We start from the raw sequence: 23,051 nt of genomic DNA, 5'->3' as shown, positions 1-23,051 counted from the left end.
CAGCAGACTTCTAAGAACAAAATCAGGTATGTGGAATCACACGTGTCTAAGAAGCTACTATAACCCCTAGCCAGTGTGGTATTAATGAAAAAACAAATTATGCTTTCAGGACACCATCTTTTCCCAAACATTCCTGACGCTGAAGCATCCTCAGGGGGTAGAACTCATTCTGGAGCTGGCACTTCTGATATTTATACTATATATGAAACAATACTAAGGAAAAGTGTGGTGTCTGGAGCACAACCCAGCCAGGAAGAGCTTTAAATGACATAAAATCAAGCTTTTTTTAACATTTTAATGTTCAATAATTAACCAAATTGAGATTTAGAAAAGATAATTCTTAAAATCAGCTGAACTACTAAAAATGTCAGTAAGCCTGACATTCTTTATATTCTAAACATATTATATTACCACTAACATAATGCAGAAAAATTAGATAATGATCTGACTAGATGCAAACATGAATTTGCATCAAGTTTTAATTTCTGTTTGTGTAATGTGACATAGCAATGTCTCCAAACATACCTCTATTGTTTTACAAACAACATCTGTATCTCCAGTAAGTAATATTTGTTTAAAAAAAAGCTATAAACTTCCAGTGACTGTGCCCCAGACTCTGCCTGTTGATTTGTTTTCAGAGGCACACACACACACACAAAACGGGTACTGCCAGTTTAATTTTTTTCTTGAAGTTACCTCTTCCTGTTTTCTAAATTCTACTTCCATCTGCTTGTTACGAGGCTGGTTCTTGCCAATGCCATGTCCAGTTATAAAATTGCTACTGATGTAAGCCAGTTCTGGGTCTTGCTTGCCAGCTTCTTTTATCAACCTAAAAATATTACACGTGTTTTTAGAAGTTACACAACCTACAAAATGGAGGAAAATCTATTATTTGTAAGATCTCTATTAAAAAAAAAAGTGGAAGCATGACAATTAAGTCATGTTAACACATAAATTGACTGTAGTCTCCTTGAAAACCCCTGTAAGGTTACCACAAGACAGACTGCATACAGAAACACAAGGAGTGCTCATGCATTTTGTGCTTCACACACACTTCAGACCTATCATGCTAAAACTAGATATTTTTAAACCAATCTGTTACTCTAAGGCTCTCTGGTATTAAAGCACTCCACTCAAAATTACTTTGTTAATTCTTTTCTGTAGGCTCCAGCTGATTTAAGAAGAAAGACCTGTATCTGCTTCTTAAACAAAAGTACGTTTCTTCAGTATAAAATGTTAACTTCTAGGTTAAAATGTAAGATTATAATTCTACTTTATATTAGAATATACATTCTGTTAAAGTATACTGGTGACAAAATGTTGACCTGTTTTTCTCAAGAGTGATGCTCAGCCTACATGGTGAGATGCTCACTACCTGTGAAATTAACCCAAACAAAGGATGTAATACAATTCTTTAAAAGGAATAATTGACAGGGATGTGAGGAACTTTCACGCTCTCACTTTATTTCCACTCAGTTTATTCTTTATGTTACAGAAACAGAAAAGGCTGGCTTCTGCAATGTTCTGATTTCACACATAAGGCAGAGAAGATTGCTCACCTAAATAATGCATGAAATCTAAAAATGAGGCATTTATGGATTTAAAACCACAATTACAGTGTGCAATCAAAGTAAGTATGCTGAAGCATCATTAGTTGATCAGTTTTGAGGATGAACAGAATTTGGAATTACTCAACTGCAACAGGCTGAAGCATCATTAGTTGATCAGTTTTGAGGATGAACAGAATTTGGAATTACTCAACTGCAACAGGCTTTTTAACAGGAGAGCTAATAAAAACCAAGGGATTATATACAACAAATAATCCCTTGCATGTGTCACTATAGCCATCCCACTACTACTCTGCTCAAAGCACATCCATCATGTCCGCTACCAGGCAGTCCCCACAGCCAAAGAACAGCCTGTCTCTCTACACTGCCAGCAGTAACTCGAACCTTTCCCCAAAAAATCTCTGGCACTTTTGCCTCACACAGAAGTAGATGGATGCTGTGCCAGTCCCCAGCTATAAGCCTACCATCTGCCCAGCAAGCTGCTGCCAAACCAGAGGGAAAAAGCGAAGTTCTCCCTGCTCTTTCTACCCTTGGGAAAATCTTGAAGTCCGGCCCCCTTTCCTAGTCCCTATTTTAAACAAAATTTATGGAAACATAAAACACCTCGAGGGCTTTTCTCTTTTGCAATCTATTAAAACTGGAATGAGCAGAGAGACAGGCAAGAGGACAGAAAGCAGGCATACAACTCGCCATCCTTAGGGAAGCAGACTAGAAGGACTCTCTTGCGCTGAAGCGCAAATGTGGTTTGTTAGTTCAAGGCCAAATGCAGTTACATTTCTGTATGCAGTCCAGGCTCTTGAGACAGACATTCTAAGAAAGTATGGGTTAATAACTGGACAGAAATATTTTATTTCTTTTCTGACATGGCATTTCTGTGAGGTCATACAAACTGAGTACCTACTAAACATCTCAAACATTCTTTTTTTAGTTAACTTGTATAGAAATGGACAATAAAAAGCATTTGAATAAATACTTCATTGCAAATCTTCACCAAATTCCTGAGAAACATATAGAACTCCAAACTTGTAACTAAAAAGCTAATTTGTGGTAGGTAACAGGTGGTGTTTATCAAAGAAATAACTTCTGCTTTTCAAACTTCTGCTTTCAAACCCTTCTCTTAAGGGAGCTAAGAGGCACTTACAATGCAAATGGAAGGAAACTGGGCTTTAGAAAATGTCTTCTATTCTGAAAAGAAGCTTATAGGCACCAGAACTGAACTGTATACACCAACTTAAAGACTGAGCGAGCCACTCCACCAACTAAGTGTAATAATACAGAAAGTACAACTCATGCCATGAATTTTGCCCTTCTTTAGTCAGATTTCATAAAATGGTATTCTAAATAACTGTGTTTTAAGAAAAATTATACTTCTGTTTGAACTCAGTTCCATTACTGGAAGTAGCTGTGACACATTAATTCAAACGCTCATGACTTTCTCATTCAGTAGAGAGTCTTTCCCCTATATATAGCCTAGGTACAGCTATCATCAGCAGAGACCCTTGAAATCAAATGCACTCTGCTGATGAAGGCCTACAGTGAGCTTCTCCACCAAAGGCTTCTAACCTGATGGTCAATACAATATCAGGTGTTCTGAAATCAGGTGCTACATGAGGTAAAGGAGCATTTTGAGAGTCTGGCAGCTAGCTTTCAGAAGGGGATAAAAAGTTACATATAGTTTTATATTTTGCCACCAATAACCTTTACTAAAGGTGCCTAAAGCTCAAAGATGGCAGAATTTGATCACCTATTTAATCTAGACTGTGTATTCTGTCAGGTTCAACAGCAGTTAGGATATTGTGTAGTGTATAAATCACAGAATATAAGAATAAATGCACAGTGGAAAACCAATGTGATTTAAATAACATTCATAACTGAACAGAGAAGAAAAAAGTTTTCAGAATTCTGTTCATTCCCTGTAGGGTAATGAAATACTCATTTAAGCTCAGCAAATGACTGTTAATGTCATTTCTCCAGGACCTATCAACAGAATATGTTCATTATGCTGAACAGCTTGGTTTGCCTCATACTGCAGATTTATGTGAACATATTTAAAATGCAAGAAAGGAAAAGAGAAAAGATAAAAGTTGACAAAAGTTGATATAGACAAGTCCGCAGATCAAAAAATATGTTATGCACTTATTAACTCAAGCAAAAATGTACCAACAGAGGGGTCAGATTTAGAGGTATCCAGAATGTAATGAACAGCTGGCACAGGACATTTGCTACAATGTCAGACAAACCCATCCAAAATCAAAATCAGAATAGGTGAATCAATCATGTCATTCACAGTTTGTGGCAAATGGCTTTTAACAATTATGTGTTATACATAACTATCATGAATCATATTCAAAATAGGAACTGATAAGGAACTACAATACTGCCAGTTGGCAAATACTCTCACATTCATATTTTTCTTGGTGGAGACTTTAAGAAAGCACTCAGTGTTTGACTAAATAAGTGCTCTATAAACATCAACTGCGAAAGTAGTACTGGTAAATCTTGCGAGATATTTGTGCAATGGTAAATTTGATTTTCTCTAGACTTGGATCATATAATACTGTGATTTAGAGTAGGGTAATGGTGAGATTTCCAGAAGTATTGAACTCAGTAGGCTATAGAAGTTTCCAACATCCATTGAAAATATAAATCTAAAGACTAATTACAACAAATCAATATATGCTTATTTTACAGGTTTAGTACAGTATTTAACATTTGCCTTCTAAAGGAATTAAATTAAAAATTCAGGTCTGAAACAAGTCCTTGAGTACAACTTTCAAAGACATACGCTCTTCTCGTATGCTTTAGAAATACTCTGTATGATCTCCTAAACCAACCTTATGAATAGAGTTCTGAAAATACAAGGTAATCCCCTACATATTCATGATATTAACATCCTGGCAGCTAAGTCTGCCTTTTTTCTTCAGAATATATTTTTTTTTTTGTTAAATAAAAAGCTTTACCTATTTAGAACAACTGCTGTGTATCTTCTTTCCACAAAAATAATTCCACATAAAATATTAGTAAAGGGAGATGGGAAATTAGTCTCTGGCTTCTCTTTCTCCTCAATTTCTTCATCCTCATCATCATCTTCAGAATCACTCCAAGATACGTAATTATCCTGATTCCTATTGTTATACCATTCAACACTTTCAAACTGCTGCCGTTCATATGGTTTGTATTTGCGCAAGATTTCAAGCAGCTTTATTACTTTTGGGGTCACAAATTTCAGGTCAAGTGAGGCAGGCGAGAAGTGCTCTTCACAGAGTGCATGTATTTTCCTTAGGAAAGTGTCTGTAAACAATAAAAATTTCCTGTGCAGCTCCTCTTGTTCATGTTTGATATACTTCTGCAGCTCTCTCACCATCATCCCAGCTACCTTATCTGCACACCACGGTCCCAGAACAACCAACACAGCTCGACAGTCTGACAATATCTACAACAAATGAATTCAAGTATCAGTTCAAAGAGTACATTCATTAACTATTCATTTAAGACTAGGGGCTTTTTTCTCTTACAGCACAGTCTTTGTAAGGATTATGGCAATTTTTGTACTTAAAAAAAAAGCAGAAGTCTGCTTTTCTTATTTAGATGATCTTGGGAAACTTGATGTTTCTAATGGAGCAAGTTCCCCCCCACCCACCCCCTTAAATTATTACCAATCAACTTCAAACTGTACATATCTGAATCTCCAAAAAACCCCAAACTTTATCAAATTTTTGTCATTTTATAGAACTGCCAATTTGAAATTTATACTAAAAAGAATACTTTTTGAAGCAGCTAGATAAAGCAAAAATTCTTATGTTTACTACATAACACAGAACAAATAGAATAAACAGTTTACTGGGCATTTTTACTTTATTTACTACTGACAGCTGGCAGGGTTTCAGAAGTATATAACCAGAAAGTTGCATGGTGGCCTTAAGGTAGCCTTAGGAATTCTGTCCTAGGAAAAACAGAACACAGTCCGTGTGGGTGGAATAGTAAAAAAGAGAAAACTATATCCTATTCATAGAAAACAGAATAGGCAGTAGAGTACCATCATAATCTTATCTTATGAGAAGTTGTTTCCTCCAGAAGAGTGAAGTTGTCAGGCAATAAACTAGAAATTCAAAAATGGGGTACACTGATAACACTATTAAAAGAACTTATCGTTTGGATGCCCTATATTGTACCAGAAGAACTACAATGGTCCCATAACAGGATGCTGGTTTTCAGCTGCAGCTTTAATTTCTCTGACTTCTTCCCTTTTGTGAGGAAAAAAAGAACAGACTATCATCCTCTTGATGCTATCCTAACTCTGTGGAGTTTATTAGTTCTAAGACTTAAGGGCAAAACTATCTAGACTAGTTGTAACTGCAATACTGAGGCTTGATACTCTATATTGCCAAGACATAAAGCACCTCAGTCTGAAACTTGTTTCTTTTCTTAATATGGGTGCCTCCATCTTCTTGGAGGGCCGCTGTTTAAAACAAGCATAGAGGGTTACAAGCTTTAGATACAGAGCAGTTAATCCACTCTTCTGGACCCTGCAAGTCATGAAGATTGCCTCCAGCCAGCATTCCATATGTATTTTAGCCTATTATAGTTTAGCACAAAAGTAACCAGGACTTCCAATTCCCATGCACTATTAGTGATAGGCTGCCTTATGTACCATCTTTCCCTCTGGCACAAATAATATTTTATAGACAGCATCAGAGTCCTCAGTTTCTGAGAATGCTAATGGAAACTGGAGAATTCTGGGCTGAAGAAAAGAAATACATTCTCCAAATTTCTCATGGACTATTACAAGAATAGCCACAGTAGTGACTCACTACTGACTTCTTGTTCAAAGACTTACATCCCTACACAGTTGTAATGCAGCAGGCAATTCCAAACCAGAAAGGCCAAGCAGGGTTAAAAAAGGTACCTGGACCCCCTGTGTGAGAGGTCCCTGCTAAACACTTCACACCTTCTGAACCATCCTCTGCCAAAGGTCAGGACAACACAGGGGCAAACACAAAGAAAGTCAAGCAAGACTTGAGATTCAAATTCCGTTCCAGCAAGGTGTGACACTAGTAGAACATTGTTCTAAGATAAATTACAGACACTGTACATCTCTGGCTGGAATTTTTGCCTAAATTCTTCCTTTACCAACTTTTAATACAATTGGGAACAGTCCAAATTCTTCCTGAAGCATTATTTCCACTTCTGTACTGTATTATTCAAAGGTCATAGGAGATTGTGAAAATGTCAAATTCTTGACTTCAGAAATAAGGACCTAGAACATCAGGGTGCAGAATTGTTTTAGTGCTTTAAACAAATCTGAATCTCAATCTAAATGGAATTCTAATCAATGCCTGACATTGAAGCTCCACTCATTTATGGAAACAGCTGCATGTTAATGAACACAAAAAATCAGAAGTCTTTTTGCTTCAGATAATCAAGGATGGCTAGCTAAGGAGGCTTCAGTTATGTAATATACATGGCAAAGATAAACAGTAGTAAGATTTCTATTCCCAGGTTTCTCACATTTCTTGATATCCTTACCTGCTTAGAAATTAAGGTAGAATCTCTTTCTTTTGAATGTACAGATATGTTGCAGTCATTCAGAAAAGCAAGCGCTTCATCCAATTCCTTTAATAATCTTCCATACAAGCCACTTTTGTCAGTATATGGTCCACAGTCTACAACAATCTCACATGGCTGAGAAGTATATCTTAATGAGGGCAAAGATGAAGTTAAACACAGCTTCTGAAAGTCAGAGCTATTTCAGCTCTTAAGGTTATATAGCAAACACAACAGCAACATGACATGTATTCAAGAATATTTCTTTCCCCACCATGAATCAATAATTATTAAAAATTATACCATTAAACACTTCAGAAAAACCTCCATCTCCCGAAATACTGAACTACTTAATTCTAGATACTGTTTTAATACACTCCTAAAAAGAAGGCTAATATTGCTATCCTCATTTCAACTGGAAAATTTAAGCAAATTCTAATTACTTCATCAGCATCTTCACTTGTTTTTCGATAGTGCATTCTCTTGCTATACAAAAGAAAACCAATCTTCATAATGTAAATTTATGTATCTAAATACATTTACACAAGAAAAGTAATTATTATTCTTGAATGGCAGCAGGGAATTCTTAAAAGGAAATGGTTCAGACAAGTCCAAAAAAATGCATTTGAAACATTTATGCATGGACAAAACACCTGTTCCATAACTTTTACCCTTTAACTTCATGTGAAACTCAACAATACAGTACAGGTGGTAGAAGAAAACATGCTACATAGCAATCACTTCACCCTACTTTCCCCTACAACAAATCAATACATTATCACCACCTTTAGTTTAAACAAACTCACAGGATTCTAGATTCTCTAACTCACTTGCTCTGTTAGTTAAGTATTTATTACCTCCTCTCATCTCCCTCTATCTTCCATTAGCCTTTAAAACCCAGGCTATGAATTTGGGGGAAAATAAAAAAAAACCAAAGGCTCTTGCATTTAAGAGCAAATTGCATTGTGGATGTTGCCACATTTTCCTAAATAGTGACATTATGGCATACACTGGACATGAAACAGTTACACTCCACACAAAAGAGTGCATTTTAAAAGTTCAGAAGTATTGCGTGAAATATCAGGTTTTAGCTTGGCGGTGTGTTGAGGGGTTTTTTTGGTTGTTTTGGGTTGGTTTTTTTTGTTAGAGCATCTGTTTTGCTGTATTTTTTGATTTGTTTTTTAACAACAGAAAATCTCTCCCTACCAAGGCCAATCAGCCTTTATACTCAAAAGCCATTCAACATTCTATCTCCATCCTAAATGGAATATCAGCATCATACACACACAAACTTTTCTAGAATTTAGAAGACTAAATATGGCTACTGGTTTACTCCTCTATCCAAAATGAAAATGCAGGCATCCATTTACCAAAAATCATTATAAAACACACCTGTCCAAGACCACCAAATCAGTTGCAGTTTCAGCATTGCTCTTCAAAATTTTCTCCAGTTTCTGGATCTTTTCCTCTAACTCAGCAGGATCACATTTACCATTTAAAATGGAAGCTGTTAATCCCAAAATTCGAGGACATGATGGATAATCCTCACAGATCTGTGAAATCAAATCAAACTAAATTATTTACAAAAGGTATCCTCCTAAATTACCTGCAAATTTACGATGCTTAGGCTGGAAACTTTTATTTCAATAGCAGTTTTGCAAAAGGAACCAAACATTGACTTAATATTTTCTATTCTACTGACTGGAAGTTAAACAGCCATCACATTTAAAGGTAAGTAATTACAACATGGAAAAATGGAAACAGTTAGCATTAAACAGAATACTCTTGTCACACCTACAATACATAACAGAATACTTCCACAACATATGAAAAGGCACGTATGCTTGAAAAGAGATTTGGAAAGATACTTATTATGCAGGTATCTCTCACTTATAAGCCAAAAATTACATGGCGCCAATAATATTCTGGAAAGATCCCCAGTAACACCTTTAAAGATCAGCATTTTTAAAAATAATAAAAACTGATTAGCATATCCCATTCCTTAACTCAAATATTTGATTAATGAACTTTTAAAATTCCCCTAATACAGTAAATTTAGCTTCTCTGTAAAGACAGATGTGTCTTTAATCCCCACTGTAAAATACAGTAAATACATTATTCTTCTACCACATAGTATCACTGAAGTCTTAACTCAATATAGTAATTTCACAGCCCCAGGAACATGCTAACATTGGTTCCACTAATATCTTTTTTGGCAGCAAAAGTTGCCTTAAATGGTTTCCAATTCTCCAGCTCTCCCACTCACTTTTCTTCCTCAACCAAGTATATTAAACATTCATGCAATAAATGCACCTTCATAATCTCACGGTATGGATGATCCTGGATTGCAAGATGGCACTCATCAAACACCAGAAGATTAATATTTGACAGGGATAAATACTCATTTCTCAAAACACTCAAAGCAACATGACATGTCATAACCAGAACCTAGATTGAAAGGAAAAAAAAATGTCAGTACAAGAAAAGCAGAAGCTATCAGAGGTCAAGGTGAAGAAGGAAAAGTTTTCTGCAGGTCTTGCGAGATAGCATTGGCAAATACCAATCCCTATTGATATACCTACACCAGGTAAGGACAAATGAGACTAAAACATTCTCTACTGGAGAAAGCCATCTCTCTGAATGGGGGTGTATTTATATATATGTCTGTATATCTCCAGGCACATGCAGTGTTAAAAAATGAATACAACAGACAATCTCAACAGCAACCAGACCCCACAGAACAAGTATCATTAAATAATCCTAATAAATTAAGTTAGTGTCCTTATATTTGTCCCATCATCATGTGTCTAGCCAGAAAGATAGTTCTTCAAAAGCTCTTAACTATTTGCAGCTGTAATATAAACAGGACATTATCAGAATTCTTTTTATATAAAAGCTTATTTCTTGTATACAAACACATAAAAATTGAATTTGTTGATAAAATTATATAGTTTTTACAGTCACTCTGAACTTCACTAAGCATAGTAACACTTTCTTCTGAGTTCCTCAGACATATTCCATAAAGCATTACTAATCATCTCAAAGTAAACCCCAAAACCCTAACATTTAATAAAATTTTAATAGCATTTAAAGTACAGTATGCACACTCAAAATTTCTTCTACAATCAACATAATGAACAAGTCAGGAAGATTGAAAACAAAGGACTTAGAGGATGGCTTTTTAAAAATAACCTGAAAACACCTATATATATTTGCCTCAAAATTAACATACAAATATTACCAATATGCTGGATTTCTTTTTAAAAAAGACTGAATGCATAATTGGAAGAAATCACTTTTGATCCAACCTAACTCTCTGTATGCTTTTCTTATAGTTTTTACTTAATACATTACCTGATGCTTAGAGAATTCCTGACTCCATCTCTCTTTTGTCCATGATTCAATTATCTCCAAACTCGAATACTCCCCCACTTTAAGGTCTGAATGTGTCCTGACAGCTGACACTTGTTGAGCAACTTGATTCGCTTAAGGAAAAAAACAAATCTCATTTACATAAAGGTCTTCTCATACTTCACTTTATAAGATGTGTGTAATATAACCTGGCATGACTGTAATATAACAGTTCATAATGTGTTCTTTAGCTTAAACCATGTGTACATGGCAACTGCCTCTATGAAGAACCACATCAAGGAAACAGATTGCTTACTAAATTGCACTTCCATTTCTTAACTTGAAGCTAGAAAACAGAACATGTTATATACATAAACAGATTACATTAAACAGAAGATGAAACAAAAGATGAAAGGTATCACATCCTTGCTTTTAAAGGTTTTACACTAAAGTTTCTCCCAACTTTGCTTTCAAAGAACTTCTGTTACAGAATATTACATGGAAGTATTAGCAATGTGGTTAGGAACATTTCCTCTTACCCGAGTTGACCAAGAACACAGTTCTTTTTCCATTTTTGTTGAAATCTCCCCTGATCTGATAGGACAGCTCTTTAGTGAGTAGTACTGCAATAAAAGTCTTCCCTGAGCCAGTGTTTAAGCAGACTATTGTATTATGATCCAAAGCTGCTTCAAGCAGTTCAACCTAGGTTAAAAAAATAAGAATGCCCTTACTTGCAGTAATGCAGTGAAAAAGCTGACAAAAAGTAACAAAAGTGATATATATACTATAGACAAGTACAAGTCAATAGTATCACTTGAAATCTTTCAGGTGCCATGTAATTAACATGTCTCTTTCATAACAATGTGTTCTCACAATCCTTCAAAAATATTAACACATTATATATAGCCCAGCTTTTAAATCCAAAACCCTTCAGTACCACAATCTGCTCTCAGGTAGCTTTCTGGATGTATCTTTTTAACAGATGATTCTGCTGCTATATACATGGTGTGAAGAAAGAAACTACAGTTTTTAAATCCAATTGCATGCATCAATTCAGCCCAACAGGCAAGTAGACCAGCTGAAGGTGATCCAAGTTTCTCAGTGATGCTATTAAAATGCTTCTGGGCACCTCTGCAAAGAGAACTGGTATTCTAGAACTCGGTTTTCCTTAAAGTGACAAATCAGAGTACCCTGATGGGGTCTTTGACTTTAGAGGGCTGCTTTGACCAGGATGTGAACCAAAAATCCAAATTAGTATACCATGTGGAAGACAAAGTGAGAGTTGGAAGGAGACATGATGTATGCATGCAATTGAGAGGCACAGTTTATCTGTCCCCAGCAGCATTCTGCAGAGTGGCAGGAGAACACTCAGCTTAAAAGCTGTTCTGCTTGTTAGAGCAAACTGAGGAGAGGGAAGGGGGGAATATAACAAATGCCAAACAAAGCCAAACTAAAGAATTAGCTCCCAACAGGTGGAGCTGAGACATGTCCTGACAGTATGCATTATGGCACATTCTCCACCTGCTCTTGTTCTTTTCCCATTAATTAATGGAATTAATTGTACTTTTTTTGAAACTGTATTAGTACTATCACTAGTACCTGATATTTTCTTGGCGTGTAAATGTTATCATGAATTGCTTCTTGTTGCCATGGTAGTCCAAAAAATGGACCCATTGGGGAGGAAGCAGGGGTCATGAGCTGCAGTCCCGCCATGCTGAGGGATTGCAAAGCAGGGCTTTTCATTCATTCATCCAGTGTTTCTTTCATTGCATTTTTGTTCCAGCACAGCCTACTATGAGAAGAAAATGAAACAGTATTAGATATATTTGCAATCTCAAACAATAAGAGAAAATTTTTATTAAGAAAAGGACATTACTTGATTTTACTTAGAGAAGTGTTTCTTCTTATACTATTTTCAGCAGAAAATGTTAATTTTAAATTTACAGGCACTTCTCCACTTGAAGATGTGTGCTTATCAAAGTACCCCAGAAATTCAAAAGGAGCTGTACTTTACAGGACAATGCTCATTACAGGCATTTGGATTTACACACTTAACATTTTAATAAGAAGTTCCATTTATGGTCTGAAAGAATTCCATTTTAAATTTAAGCTTTAAAAAGTAAAGCTGTCTTAGCTTTATTTCAGGAAAGAAAAACACTCAAATTTACAGCACAGGCACAAGTATCAGATTTTCCATTTTTCTTTCCAACCAAAAAGGCCTTTGACAAATTAAAGCTTTAAATACACAGGAATTTTATTCTAATTGCTAGGAAAAGAACAGAAATTACACAAGAATGTCAGTACTTTCAAATCATCCGATTCTGATTAGATTATCTTTTTAAGAACTGGCAGAAGCATTATAGATAATTGCTGATGACTCTGGTAAGGACTAATAGAGAATGGAATCCTTACCAGGTTAACCACCAACTTCCATAAAGACACTGTCATTCATAAATAAATAAAGCATTCAGAACTTCATGACAATTGAGCACTGCAGAACACTTTCCTACTGAGGCTATGAAGTCCTCATCATTGCATCATTGGGTCGTGTGTGTGTGTGTGTGTGTGTGTGTGTGTGTGTGTGTGTGTGTGTGTGTTAAAAACATTTGCTATTTGTCAGGAATGATCAAGGTTACAACGAACAAGACAAAACAAAAAAAATTGCCAACTAAAACAAACAAACAAACCCCACAACATAAAAACCTTTAGCCTGGGAAAGTGATTATGGCCTGATGATAGAGAAAAATATTGCTGAAGTATACAGAAACATACTATGTGAAATCTATGAAATTTTGAATACTCCCTCCTCAAACTGGATACATACCCTATTAAAAAAATCAATACCTTCAAAAGTTAGTTTTCCTCAAAATTCCTGCAAGCTCTACATTAATTTTAACATCAATATGGGTTGAGAAATGCATAAAAGTCATGATGCATTAACATTTAATAATTCATTTAAAAGGCATGAGGAAAAGTTAATTATCGTTTTATTGCATTGAAATGTTCTTGCTTTTCTATACAATAGGAAAGTTGCTAAAGCTTTGCAGATGTGCAGCAAGGAATAAAAATAAATAAGAGAAGTATAATATGCTATCTAAGAGAGAACCAGTTATGATTATAAGAAATAACTGAAGAGAGAGAGTAAAACAGGAAGCAGTACAATTAAATAAAAAACAGGGCACTGACTAGATTTCCAGAGGTCCCTTCCAACCCTAGTTATTATGTAATTCTGTAATTAAGAGAAGTATTCATAACACTGTTGTTCTGTTATATATTAATATTTTTAAATTAAATATTATAATGTGGACCATGTCTAGACACAGATATTAAACTAGTATTAAATAATTATAGGAAGCTCTAAAAAAAGAGATTAAACCAATGATCTCACTTTCCATCTCAGGTAAATATTGTAAAATAAAGAGAAGGCAATACATTGAACTACATGATCATTCCTCCTGCAGTCAGAAGTAATTTCACTTTAGAGTAAGTGGTCAGATATAGCTTTGTCTCAATTTGTTTAAGAGGCAGGGGAAGGACAGTGTGGTTAAGCTGAAATAACATTATACATATAGCTCCATTGTAAAAACATATTTCTCTTTTGTAGACAAACATTCAGTAGTAAATGCTACTTAGTGATCAAGGAGATATCTAACTTCTTGCATTTAGGATCAGCAATAAACATACTTCTCCCTCCATCAAAAATGTTCCCCTTTAATATACAATGTGTGTTGATACCGCTGGATTATTGTCTGATATTTTTGATATTTTGGTGTCACTAAAACCATCATAGTGAGAAGATTCCAGAAAAAAAAAGTCTTAAAATCCTAAAAAACTCAAAAGGAACAAATACGCATTTCCACAGGACATAGCAAAGAATATGCCTGACATTTTATGTTTTTTCAGTTGCTTTAGGATGATCTCCAAACTCATGGCAACCTTCTCATTTACTTTTCACTCATGTAATGTTAAGTTACCATTTCAGCCCAAGTATTTCATATTACCTAAACAGATAAAATGGATCAATATTGCTTTATTTAGCTGTAAATAAAGAACAACAGTCTACGCAAATCACAAAATCAGTATTACGTCATTATGTCATTATTCATTTCAGTTGTAATATATAAAAAGACTCCTGTAGATTCTTAAATGGTTTCTATACATTTCAAAGAATGCATACAAGCACATGCAGGTTCTAACAATGCAACTATAGTAACAGTTTTATTGAGCGTTCTAATCTGGCACAACTAAAGATACTTTGGGTCATTCCCTCCTTGCAACTAGTGGCTATTCCTCCACTGGGACTCAAAAGCTTTGGGTCAGAGGATACAACTGGCAGGAAAGACACAATCATCATAGAATGGTTTAGGTGTTATACAGCTACATGTAGCAATCTGATCATCCTTGACATTCTGATCTACTGAGCATTTCCACATCAAATGTACTCGATGTTTATCAGTATGTGACGGATGGATTAAATCAATCATGTGCCAAGGACAGTAGCATGACACACAGTCTTCCACAGACACTAGCAGGAAACATCAGAAAACTCTGGGCACTACTAACCTTAGTCAAGCTTTTGTATGAACTGACAGTTTAGGTGCAGGAAAACAGGGAAGAAGGGAGAAAAAGCAGGGAAAGATGTCATCCCCCAACACCCCCTTCTCCAAGCTTATAGATGAAGCTCTCCTTTAATATATCTAGCTTCTCTTTTTGTATTCCACTGAGTGGAAGCATGAGTTGGTAACACAGACAAAAACATCCTTAGAATCATAGAATGGTTTGGGCTGGAACAGACCTTAAAGATCATACAGTTCAAACCTCCTGAAGTGTTTGAAGAACACAAAGGTCTTTTGCATGACTGTAGTATTTAATTGAAACAGTCTCAGTCATGCTTCTCTACTTATACAGAGCAACTGGTGACAAACAACTAATGTTTGCTTTGTTTAAAATGAGACCTCACTGTCATAATAATTGCTAGAATGGACCAGGGAAATAATATCCAAACATCTTCCATAGTAAAAGCTGAAGCTGATTCCTCCATCGTTCTTGTACATAAGCCCGGCCACTTCAGTTATTTATAAATCACTTTAGATGAGCAGCTCCTCCTCTTTGTTTACTGTTCCATCTGTCATGTGTTTATTTTTCAAATGATAAACACAACTTTGGGAACATATAAAATAGCTATATCAGAACACCAGAAGGGAATTAAGGAAAGAAAACCAACCTTATTTTAAAAGGCTGCTAATAAGAAACAAGTACAGGATCCAATATTACAAATAATTCACTTCTTCTGCACCTAGTAACAGTGATACCAGTTTAGCTACCCTGCTATAAGAAGCAAGAGGATTTATACTTACATATGGCCCCAGCTTTATCTGGAAAGGCTATGAAACAACATATACTCTAAAATACAGCTTTGGTTTCTGTGTACCAAAACAGCATTGTGTGCCATTGCAATCATACTTGGGCTGAGCTTGCATGAGACAAAACATATTTGAAAGAACACATGGGGAGAGGGAATTTATGCAAAGTCAGGTAAAAAGAAAAGGTTATCCTCCCAAATCTCTGTTTCTTTCTGCTATACTAAGGTTTCCTAGTCCTGGCCCTCATTTCTATGATTTGTATTGGAAGTATATAGCATCTGACAAGATCAATGTCAACATTATTATGGGACTAAGCCAGAATAACGCAGTAATTGTATCATTCTAGAGTCTCTATTTCAATAGCAAGGAAAAATATCAAGTTCTTCAATAAAAGAAAAGCAGAACAGGATCATCTAGAAATAAAAAGGGAAAGAACACATCTACTTGAAGAACAGATTTTAAATTGAAAACATTTGAGATGTAAGCACATACGTTCAGAATCTATGGACAGAAGACTGAACATGAGCTAACTGAAACCAGCTAGCAGTGAAGTATTACAAAAAGCCAAACTACTCCTGCTCAGACAGCGCTGGGTAATAAAGATACTTGCTAAGATGTTCCATGTTTGTCCACTGCATTATTTTGAAATCTAACAGAACAAGAAACTGTAAGAACTTGCTGAAGCTGAATTTGGAGTGAGAAACACCTGAAACAAATCATACTTCCTGCGACTCTAGACTAGTTATGGAACCTGGATAAGGCTCAAGCTTATTTGTTCTACTTAAAAAATTGTGAAAGTTCAGTTTCATGGCCACGAATCTTGAGAGTTTTAAGAGTGGAATTCACAACCTAGTGTCCTTATTTTAATGCACATTTATGCGAACAGATAGTGAACTGCAGAGCAAAAACTAACCCTTTATTCCATCATTTAAAGAACTGTTTTTCAGAAAAATATACAATGTTGGAAATGAATTCAACAACATGCAACAGCAATTTTTTCCAGTCTTTAATAAATCTGGAACTGTGGTGTAGGTTTCTCAGTCACACGACTATATCAAATTTGAAGCCATCCCCTGGCACACAAAAGGTTTAATTCAAGGTTTACTGCACTATGGAATACAAGCCAAACCAAGCAGAGGCTTTCACCTGGAATGAGATATCCTGGATCCACTCTTGCTTGGAGGACAGATTAAAACAATAACGGAATGGCACTGAGGTACACAGAGAAGAGAGCAGTGTCCTGGGGATGCAACTTTCAAGTTTTTACCACCATTTGTGAGCACAGTTTGTGCTGTATTCACAAGTTAATGAAAACTATAATCATCTCCAATTAACAACAAAAATTTCTTAATGCCATTTTTAGTGTATATAATTTGCTTTCTATACCAATTTGTAAATTTGTACCTAATATAATCCTTGTGATACAGACATTATTTCTGATGCTTTAGGATTTCATCTTTGTCCTGGAATGTCTAATTTATCCTCTAACAACACTCTCAGCATCAGCCAAAACAAGTTAGCCTCAAGAGGTAAAAATAATCCACTTATTCTAAAGAAAATAAACCACAATTTATAAAAAAATATTAATAGAAGCTTGCTGCTTGAATATTCTCTTACATGAACACTTGAAGAATCTGAATGCAGTTTCTTTATAGCACTTTCTATGTTCAAGTGCTACTTGAAATATTAACTTGCTGAATGATCTAACACAGAATTCTTACTTGGGTAAAGGAGTAACAAATAAAAAGAAAAAAAAAGTTAAATATTGCAAATATAAAATACAGAGTAGAAAATGAATGTAAATGTTAATATACAAAATGTAAAACATCACTGAGAATGTTCCATAACAACTTACATTGTAACCATTCACAGGCAAGAACTGGTTCTGCATCAATTTAGGTGAACTTGCAATATTTCTATGTTGTCTGGTTTCTAAGCTTTCTTTTAAAAGAAGTGTACTTTTTAAAAGGATTTGACTTTTTCAGTGACAGTCCAGAAGAGCACACTACTTCCAGAAAAAGAAGCATGTTTTGTTAATATTACTCCTGCAACTTAAGCTCTCTTGAGAGAACTTAAAAATCCCAAACCAAAAAAAAAAGTCCACAACTCAAACATAAAACAACTGTCAATATTAATCAGTAAGATGAATCAGGAATCTCTTTTATATTGTGCTCTCTTTAACACAGAACATATCTTATGAGACATTCTTTCTGTCTCATCCTTCAAAGATCTTTATCCCATGCATTGCCTAACAGCAATTTTTACATTTGGTCTTACAATATTCTTAAATAAAAAAAAAAAGAATGTGTTTCAGATGTGTTCCTTTCCAAGAAGGGAATGCATAGACACTTACAAAGCTCAAATATAATTAATCCTTTAAGGACCATCTTCCCTGGTTTTCCTAGCACAATCAGAAATATGCTTTGTGTATATTCATTTTGTCTACAAGAATTCTATTTTTTCTATTCTTCTGATATATAACCAGTCACACATTGGTCTTTAATAGTCTACCAAGACATACCAGCACAACAACAGCTGCTTTCTGTTATCCAGGAAAAGTTTCATTACAGAGCTTATTAAAACAAAAGTTAAATTGAGGCTCTACATTTGGATGAGCTGATTCTGAAACACTTTTACAAGCAGTACAACAGTTAACAGGTGAAATTCCTGGCAGACACCTCCTAAATGTCTGCCTGTAGGAGAGAAATGGAGTACAACATGACACTTTGCAGACTCAGAAAACCCCTTAAGTCCTTCATGAAGTGTTCAGTATGACCAAACCTGGACTTGGGGCAAAAGCCTAATAAACACTTTGTGTTGCATTCAGTCCACCTCAACCAACAGAGCCAGCAAGTCATCATTCACATAGAAGTTGAGCTGCTGCACACTGAACAGTCAAATGGCAAAAGGATTATGCCAATATTTATCAGCATAACACACACAGGCTGCAGGGCATTTACAAGTAAAGCAATACAATGTTAAAACAAAAATCAGTTTTGTAGCTCATCTCTTGTGATACTAGTGCATGAGGCATTCAGAATGAACATTCAGAAAGGGGATACTTCTGCTTTAAAGAATACAGATCTGCAGCCAGATTCTGGAACAGACTTTCTTTTTTAAAAATTATGTCTACAAGGCCAGTGCAACAATCCTAACTATGCAGTTGCTTAATCAGCAGTGTAGAACTGGAGCTATGCAGACTCCATTCACCTCCATAACACACATGACAAAAGATAAAACATGAAGTATATGGATCTAAGATGCAAGGCAAGGTGAGCACAGCAGAACTAAATACATTTCTGTCTTCCCTATGTTATCAAAACACATTTTTCTGCTACGTAGTTTTAATCAGATAGCCTCTTTCCTTATTTTTGCTGAACTCATATTTCAAAATGAAGCATACTATTGAAACTAAGACCTTAATTTACCTGTCATTTCTTTTCCTTACCATCTAGTTTGTATCTCCTATCTGGAACAACATATGAATTCAATTCTAATTCTAACCCCTTGTGCCAACTCCTTTATTTTAAAGCTGATCATATTTCATCAATACAACCACATCTGAATATAAGATCCACAAGAAAATCACACACACATCCTTATAAAAAACTGAAGAGATTTCTAATCACATTCAGCTTCATAAGAAGTATCAGGGGAAGAGTTTAATGATAAACATTTAAACTTCTATGAATAAAATGAAGTCGCTACTTTCATTTTTCTTTCCAAAGAAATGAAGTCAATTTCTATAAACTCACATATGGAAGTTACCTTACTCTATGGTTCTGAAGCATCTTTAAATACAAAACAAGAGAACACAGTGCAGGGATACATCAAAACTTGCTTCTCCCGTACCACAAAGCACAGTCTTACCGTTTTAATTTCCGCAGTCTCTGTGTTTATGCTTCCTGAATTGCATTTTGACATCATGATATCAGCTTGTAGAATAATCACATAATTTGTAAGCCTTGACTCTTAAAAAAAACAAGAACAAAAACCTATGAACTATAAAAATTATTTGAAAAGGGAACTACAATAGCAAGATTAATTGTGGTTAATTCAGTTGCTTAAAAACATTTATATGTGTTGAGCCTACAACACAACTTGCTGACAGAAACAAACCATTTAGGTTCACTCTGAACATGAATTATTTTAGATTACTATCAGAACCTAAAATTTAAAAGATAATTTAGTTCAAATGTGCACATACTTCCCCAGTCCTATTTCCAGGCTACTTTCATTAATTACTAGCTCATGTGGGAAATACATGAGTAGAGTGATAAAATTTTGCTATGTTTGTATCATTACACTGCTTTTTCCATTCACATGTATTTTCACTTGGAGTTAAGACATTAAAAAAAATCAGAGTTCAAACTTCTTTAAACTACTTCAATTTAAAACTGGAAGAAATGCAGTCAACTCATGAAAAAGCAGCACCCATTTCTCTTGACGTACACCAGTCTTTTCAGTAAAAGAAGAAATACTGTGCACTTAAGATGGTGATTTAACCATAAAAGTAGAATTCAGAAAGATACAAATTCATGACAGAACATTTCTAGATATATTAGCCAAACACTGGTATTATATATTTATACTGAACATATTATTTATACACACACATACGTAAAACTACAACTTAAAGCAAAAATACCATATTTCAGCAGATCTAGAGTGTTCTTAAAACTATAAAATAAATTGCACAATACACATACCTAAAAGTGTGAGTCTTGCCAGACCTAAAAAGAGATTGTGAAGTCCAATTTTTTAAAATCAATACTGAAAACTTAAACACAAAATGGATCTTGATGAAAATTTCTCCTCCAATCAATTCCATAAAGTTAACAAAGAGGACACTCGCAAGATTAGTTCAGTATGTTCATTTTTACCTCAAATGCTGATGCTGAGCTTTTCCAGAGTCTCCAATCCTGTAATTTTGTTTCACCCTAGGTAACCTAAAAGGTAACATAAAGAGAGAGCATTTTACCATGAACTGCCATTAAAATCAACTGTGCCATGTGGTAGTCTGCTTTGTTGCATTTTAGTATTTAGCTCTGTAGCAAGAGCACATGGTCCTTCAAAATCTAATTATCATATGCCCCTTTTTGGCTAGGGATACAGTCAGTGTCTGAAAGATCAGTTTTAAGTGCTCAGGAGATATCTACATGTTTTGTTTTATCTGCTGAAGTAATTGCTAGCTAAAGCCAATTAGATTCACACTTTTCTCCCCTGTGCTCCATGCATGTTTCACCTAACACAATAGGGAAATCCAGAAGAAAATTATTATCCAACACATTTAAGACAGACATCTGAAAGAATGTATGTTTTTCCAGAAAACAAAGTAAACAGTTATTATTTTATTTTACAAGAATACAAAAGGAATGATGCGCAGAAAATCTGATGGATACCGCATTCATGTACAAAATAGACTGACAGAAAATGAATTCCCTGGGCTACATTTAAAATTTCTGTTTCGAGCATACCTAAATATATCCTTTATTTTCAGCACAAAATACAGCAAATTGCTTCTAAGATGTAGTAAGTAGAACTTAGATTTATTACAGCATGTTCGTGTTATGTCTAGGTTATTCATTTATTCACTGCCTCTAAACATGAACCAGTCTATTCCATTGAACCAGAAAATAACCTAACAACAGAAAACTGCCACATTCACGTTAAAAATATAGAAATATACTCCACTCTCTATATATTTGCAAGAAAAGCTGAAGGGAACAATGGAGCATTTGAACACCCCACAAAAAGCAAACACGAAGAGAAAGAAAGGTTCAACCCCTGTTAGTAAAGCCACTGCGCCATGTGTGGCTTAACAGGGCAAATTTACTGCCAAATCGCAGATGGCAAACACAAAGCACAGAGACCAGTAGGTAAGATCTGAGAACCAAAAATGTACATAAATCTAATTCTCCACCAGCACAACCGCTTCCTTGGGTACGCGGAAGCCAGCAGACCTGGGCTTGAATCAATCGGTCGGCGGGCAGAAGTTACAGTAGGCGTTTGAATGCCAACCTAAAACCAGACAGGCCACATTCCTGAGATGCAGTCAAGGTCTAGCACAAAACAGCAGCGTCTATCACATTACCATCTCAATGGCGCTGCTGCACCCACCCAGACAAAGCCGGGTGCGATCCTTCCCCGGCGGGCCACGGGCACCTGCCCCTGGCGTCAGCGGCACCGCCGGGGCTGCCCGGCGCTGAACAGCCCCCGTGCTGCAGCCACAGCCGCCAAAATACTTTATTACCATATTTAAAAAATATATATATTTTTATATATATATATATATATATACACATACATACATATATATATACACACATATGTATATCACACACACATATATCTATATGTGTGTGTTCAATTTTGCTCTATACTTTCTGAGGATCTTGTTAAAAAACACAAAAAGGAAAAATTAGCGACATTTTAGAAATGTAATTTTTAGGAATGTCTTCTATGAAACAGCAAGGCTACACCTTTTTTAAAATGTCACCTTTTATTTTAAGAGCTCACCATTCATGTATTTTAGCAACAGGTAGAAGGAAAGAGTTCTGAGATAAGCAAACACTCCTCCGAAACACACCACAAACACAATAAATGCTCAAAGCATTAACATAAAATAAAATCAGTTCTTATAAAGACATCAAGAGAAGCATCCAAGAAGTGACACAGCAGGCACTTCTGCAAATCTCCAGCGCTCTAGAAATCTGCAAGCAACCACAAGCTACTTCTGCAAATCTCAGCCAAGATGTTCAAGTATATTGCCTATTTGCTACTGAAACGCTACTAATGCAAAAACCAAGTATCCAAATATTTCAGAGAATACAGAATATATCAACAGGTTTTATTTTTATTTTGTGGGTTTGAAATTCAGTCCTTGAAAATAATCACATTCATGGGATACCCAACTTGCTATTAAAAAAAGGATGGTCAAAAAAAGGATAACTGAAGTTTACAGTGTAACACTTGCTGTCACACTATAAGCAACAGGCTGAATCTGAAAGACCCTCCACATTCTTGCTCTTCAATATCGTTGACAATTTGAAATTAAACAACTAGCACCTAGAGCGATTAAGTCATTATGCAGACTGTTAACAACTTAAAGTTATTTTATATTTGTCTATGCAATTGGACTGTTAAAATCACATGATTTATTTAGTGAATAATTCTTAGGCAAATACAACTGAATTCCAACAGGAACAAAGTCCTGCACGATCTT

At 35.4% G+C, this 23,051-nt stretch overlaps 1 protein-coding gene across 1 annotated transcript in view; it reads right to left on the bottom strand.

The window, feature by feature from the left end:
• DICER1 (dicer 1, ribonuclease III) overlaps positions 1–23,051 on the bottom strand; it is a 62,196-nt gene that overhangs the window by 25,007 nt on the left and 14,138 nt on the right. The window contains exons 2-11 of the mRNA XM_084208430.1: positions 20,710–20,775; positions 19,697–19,797; positions 12,063–12,255; positions 11,003–11,165; positions 10,467–10,597; positions 9,426–9,560; positions 8,505–8,665; positions 7,095–7,263; positions 4,529–5,001; positions 697–829 (exon numbers count right to left, since the gene is read on the bottom strand). Coding sequence (XP_084064556.1) covers positions 697–829; positions 4,529–5,001; positions 7,095–7,263; positions 8,505–8,665; positions 9,426–9,560; positions 10,467–10,597; positions 11,003–11,165; positions 12,063–12,206 — 1,509 coding nt within the window. The 5' untranslated portion in view covers positions 12,207–12,255; positions 19,697–19,797; positions 20,710–20,775. The remainder of the gene's footprint in view (positions 1–696; positions 830–4,528; positions 5,002–7,094; positions 7,264–8,504; positions 8,666–9,425; positions 9,561–10,466; positions 10,598–11,002; positions 11,166–12,062; positions 12,256–19,696; positions 19,798–20,709; positions 20,776–23,051) is intronic.

This window comes from Fringilla coelebs (assembly GCF_963513975.1).
Source record: "Fringilla coelebs genome assembly, chromosome: 6".
Classification (NCBI taxonomy): domain Eukaryota; kingdom Metazoa; phylum Chordata; class Aves; order Passeriformes; family Fringillidae; genus Fringilla; species Fringilla coelebs.
This window is presented reverse-complemented; position numbering and strand designations above follow the sequence as displayed.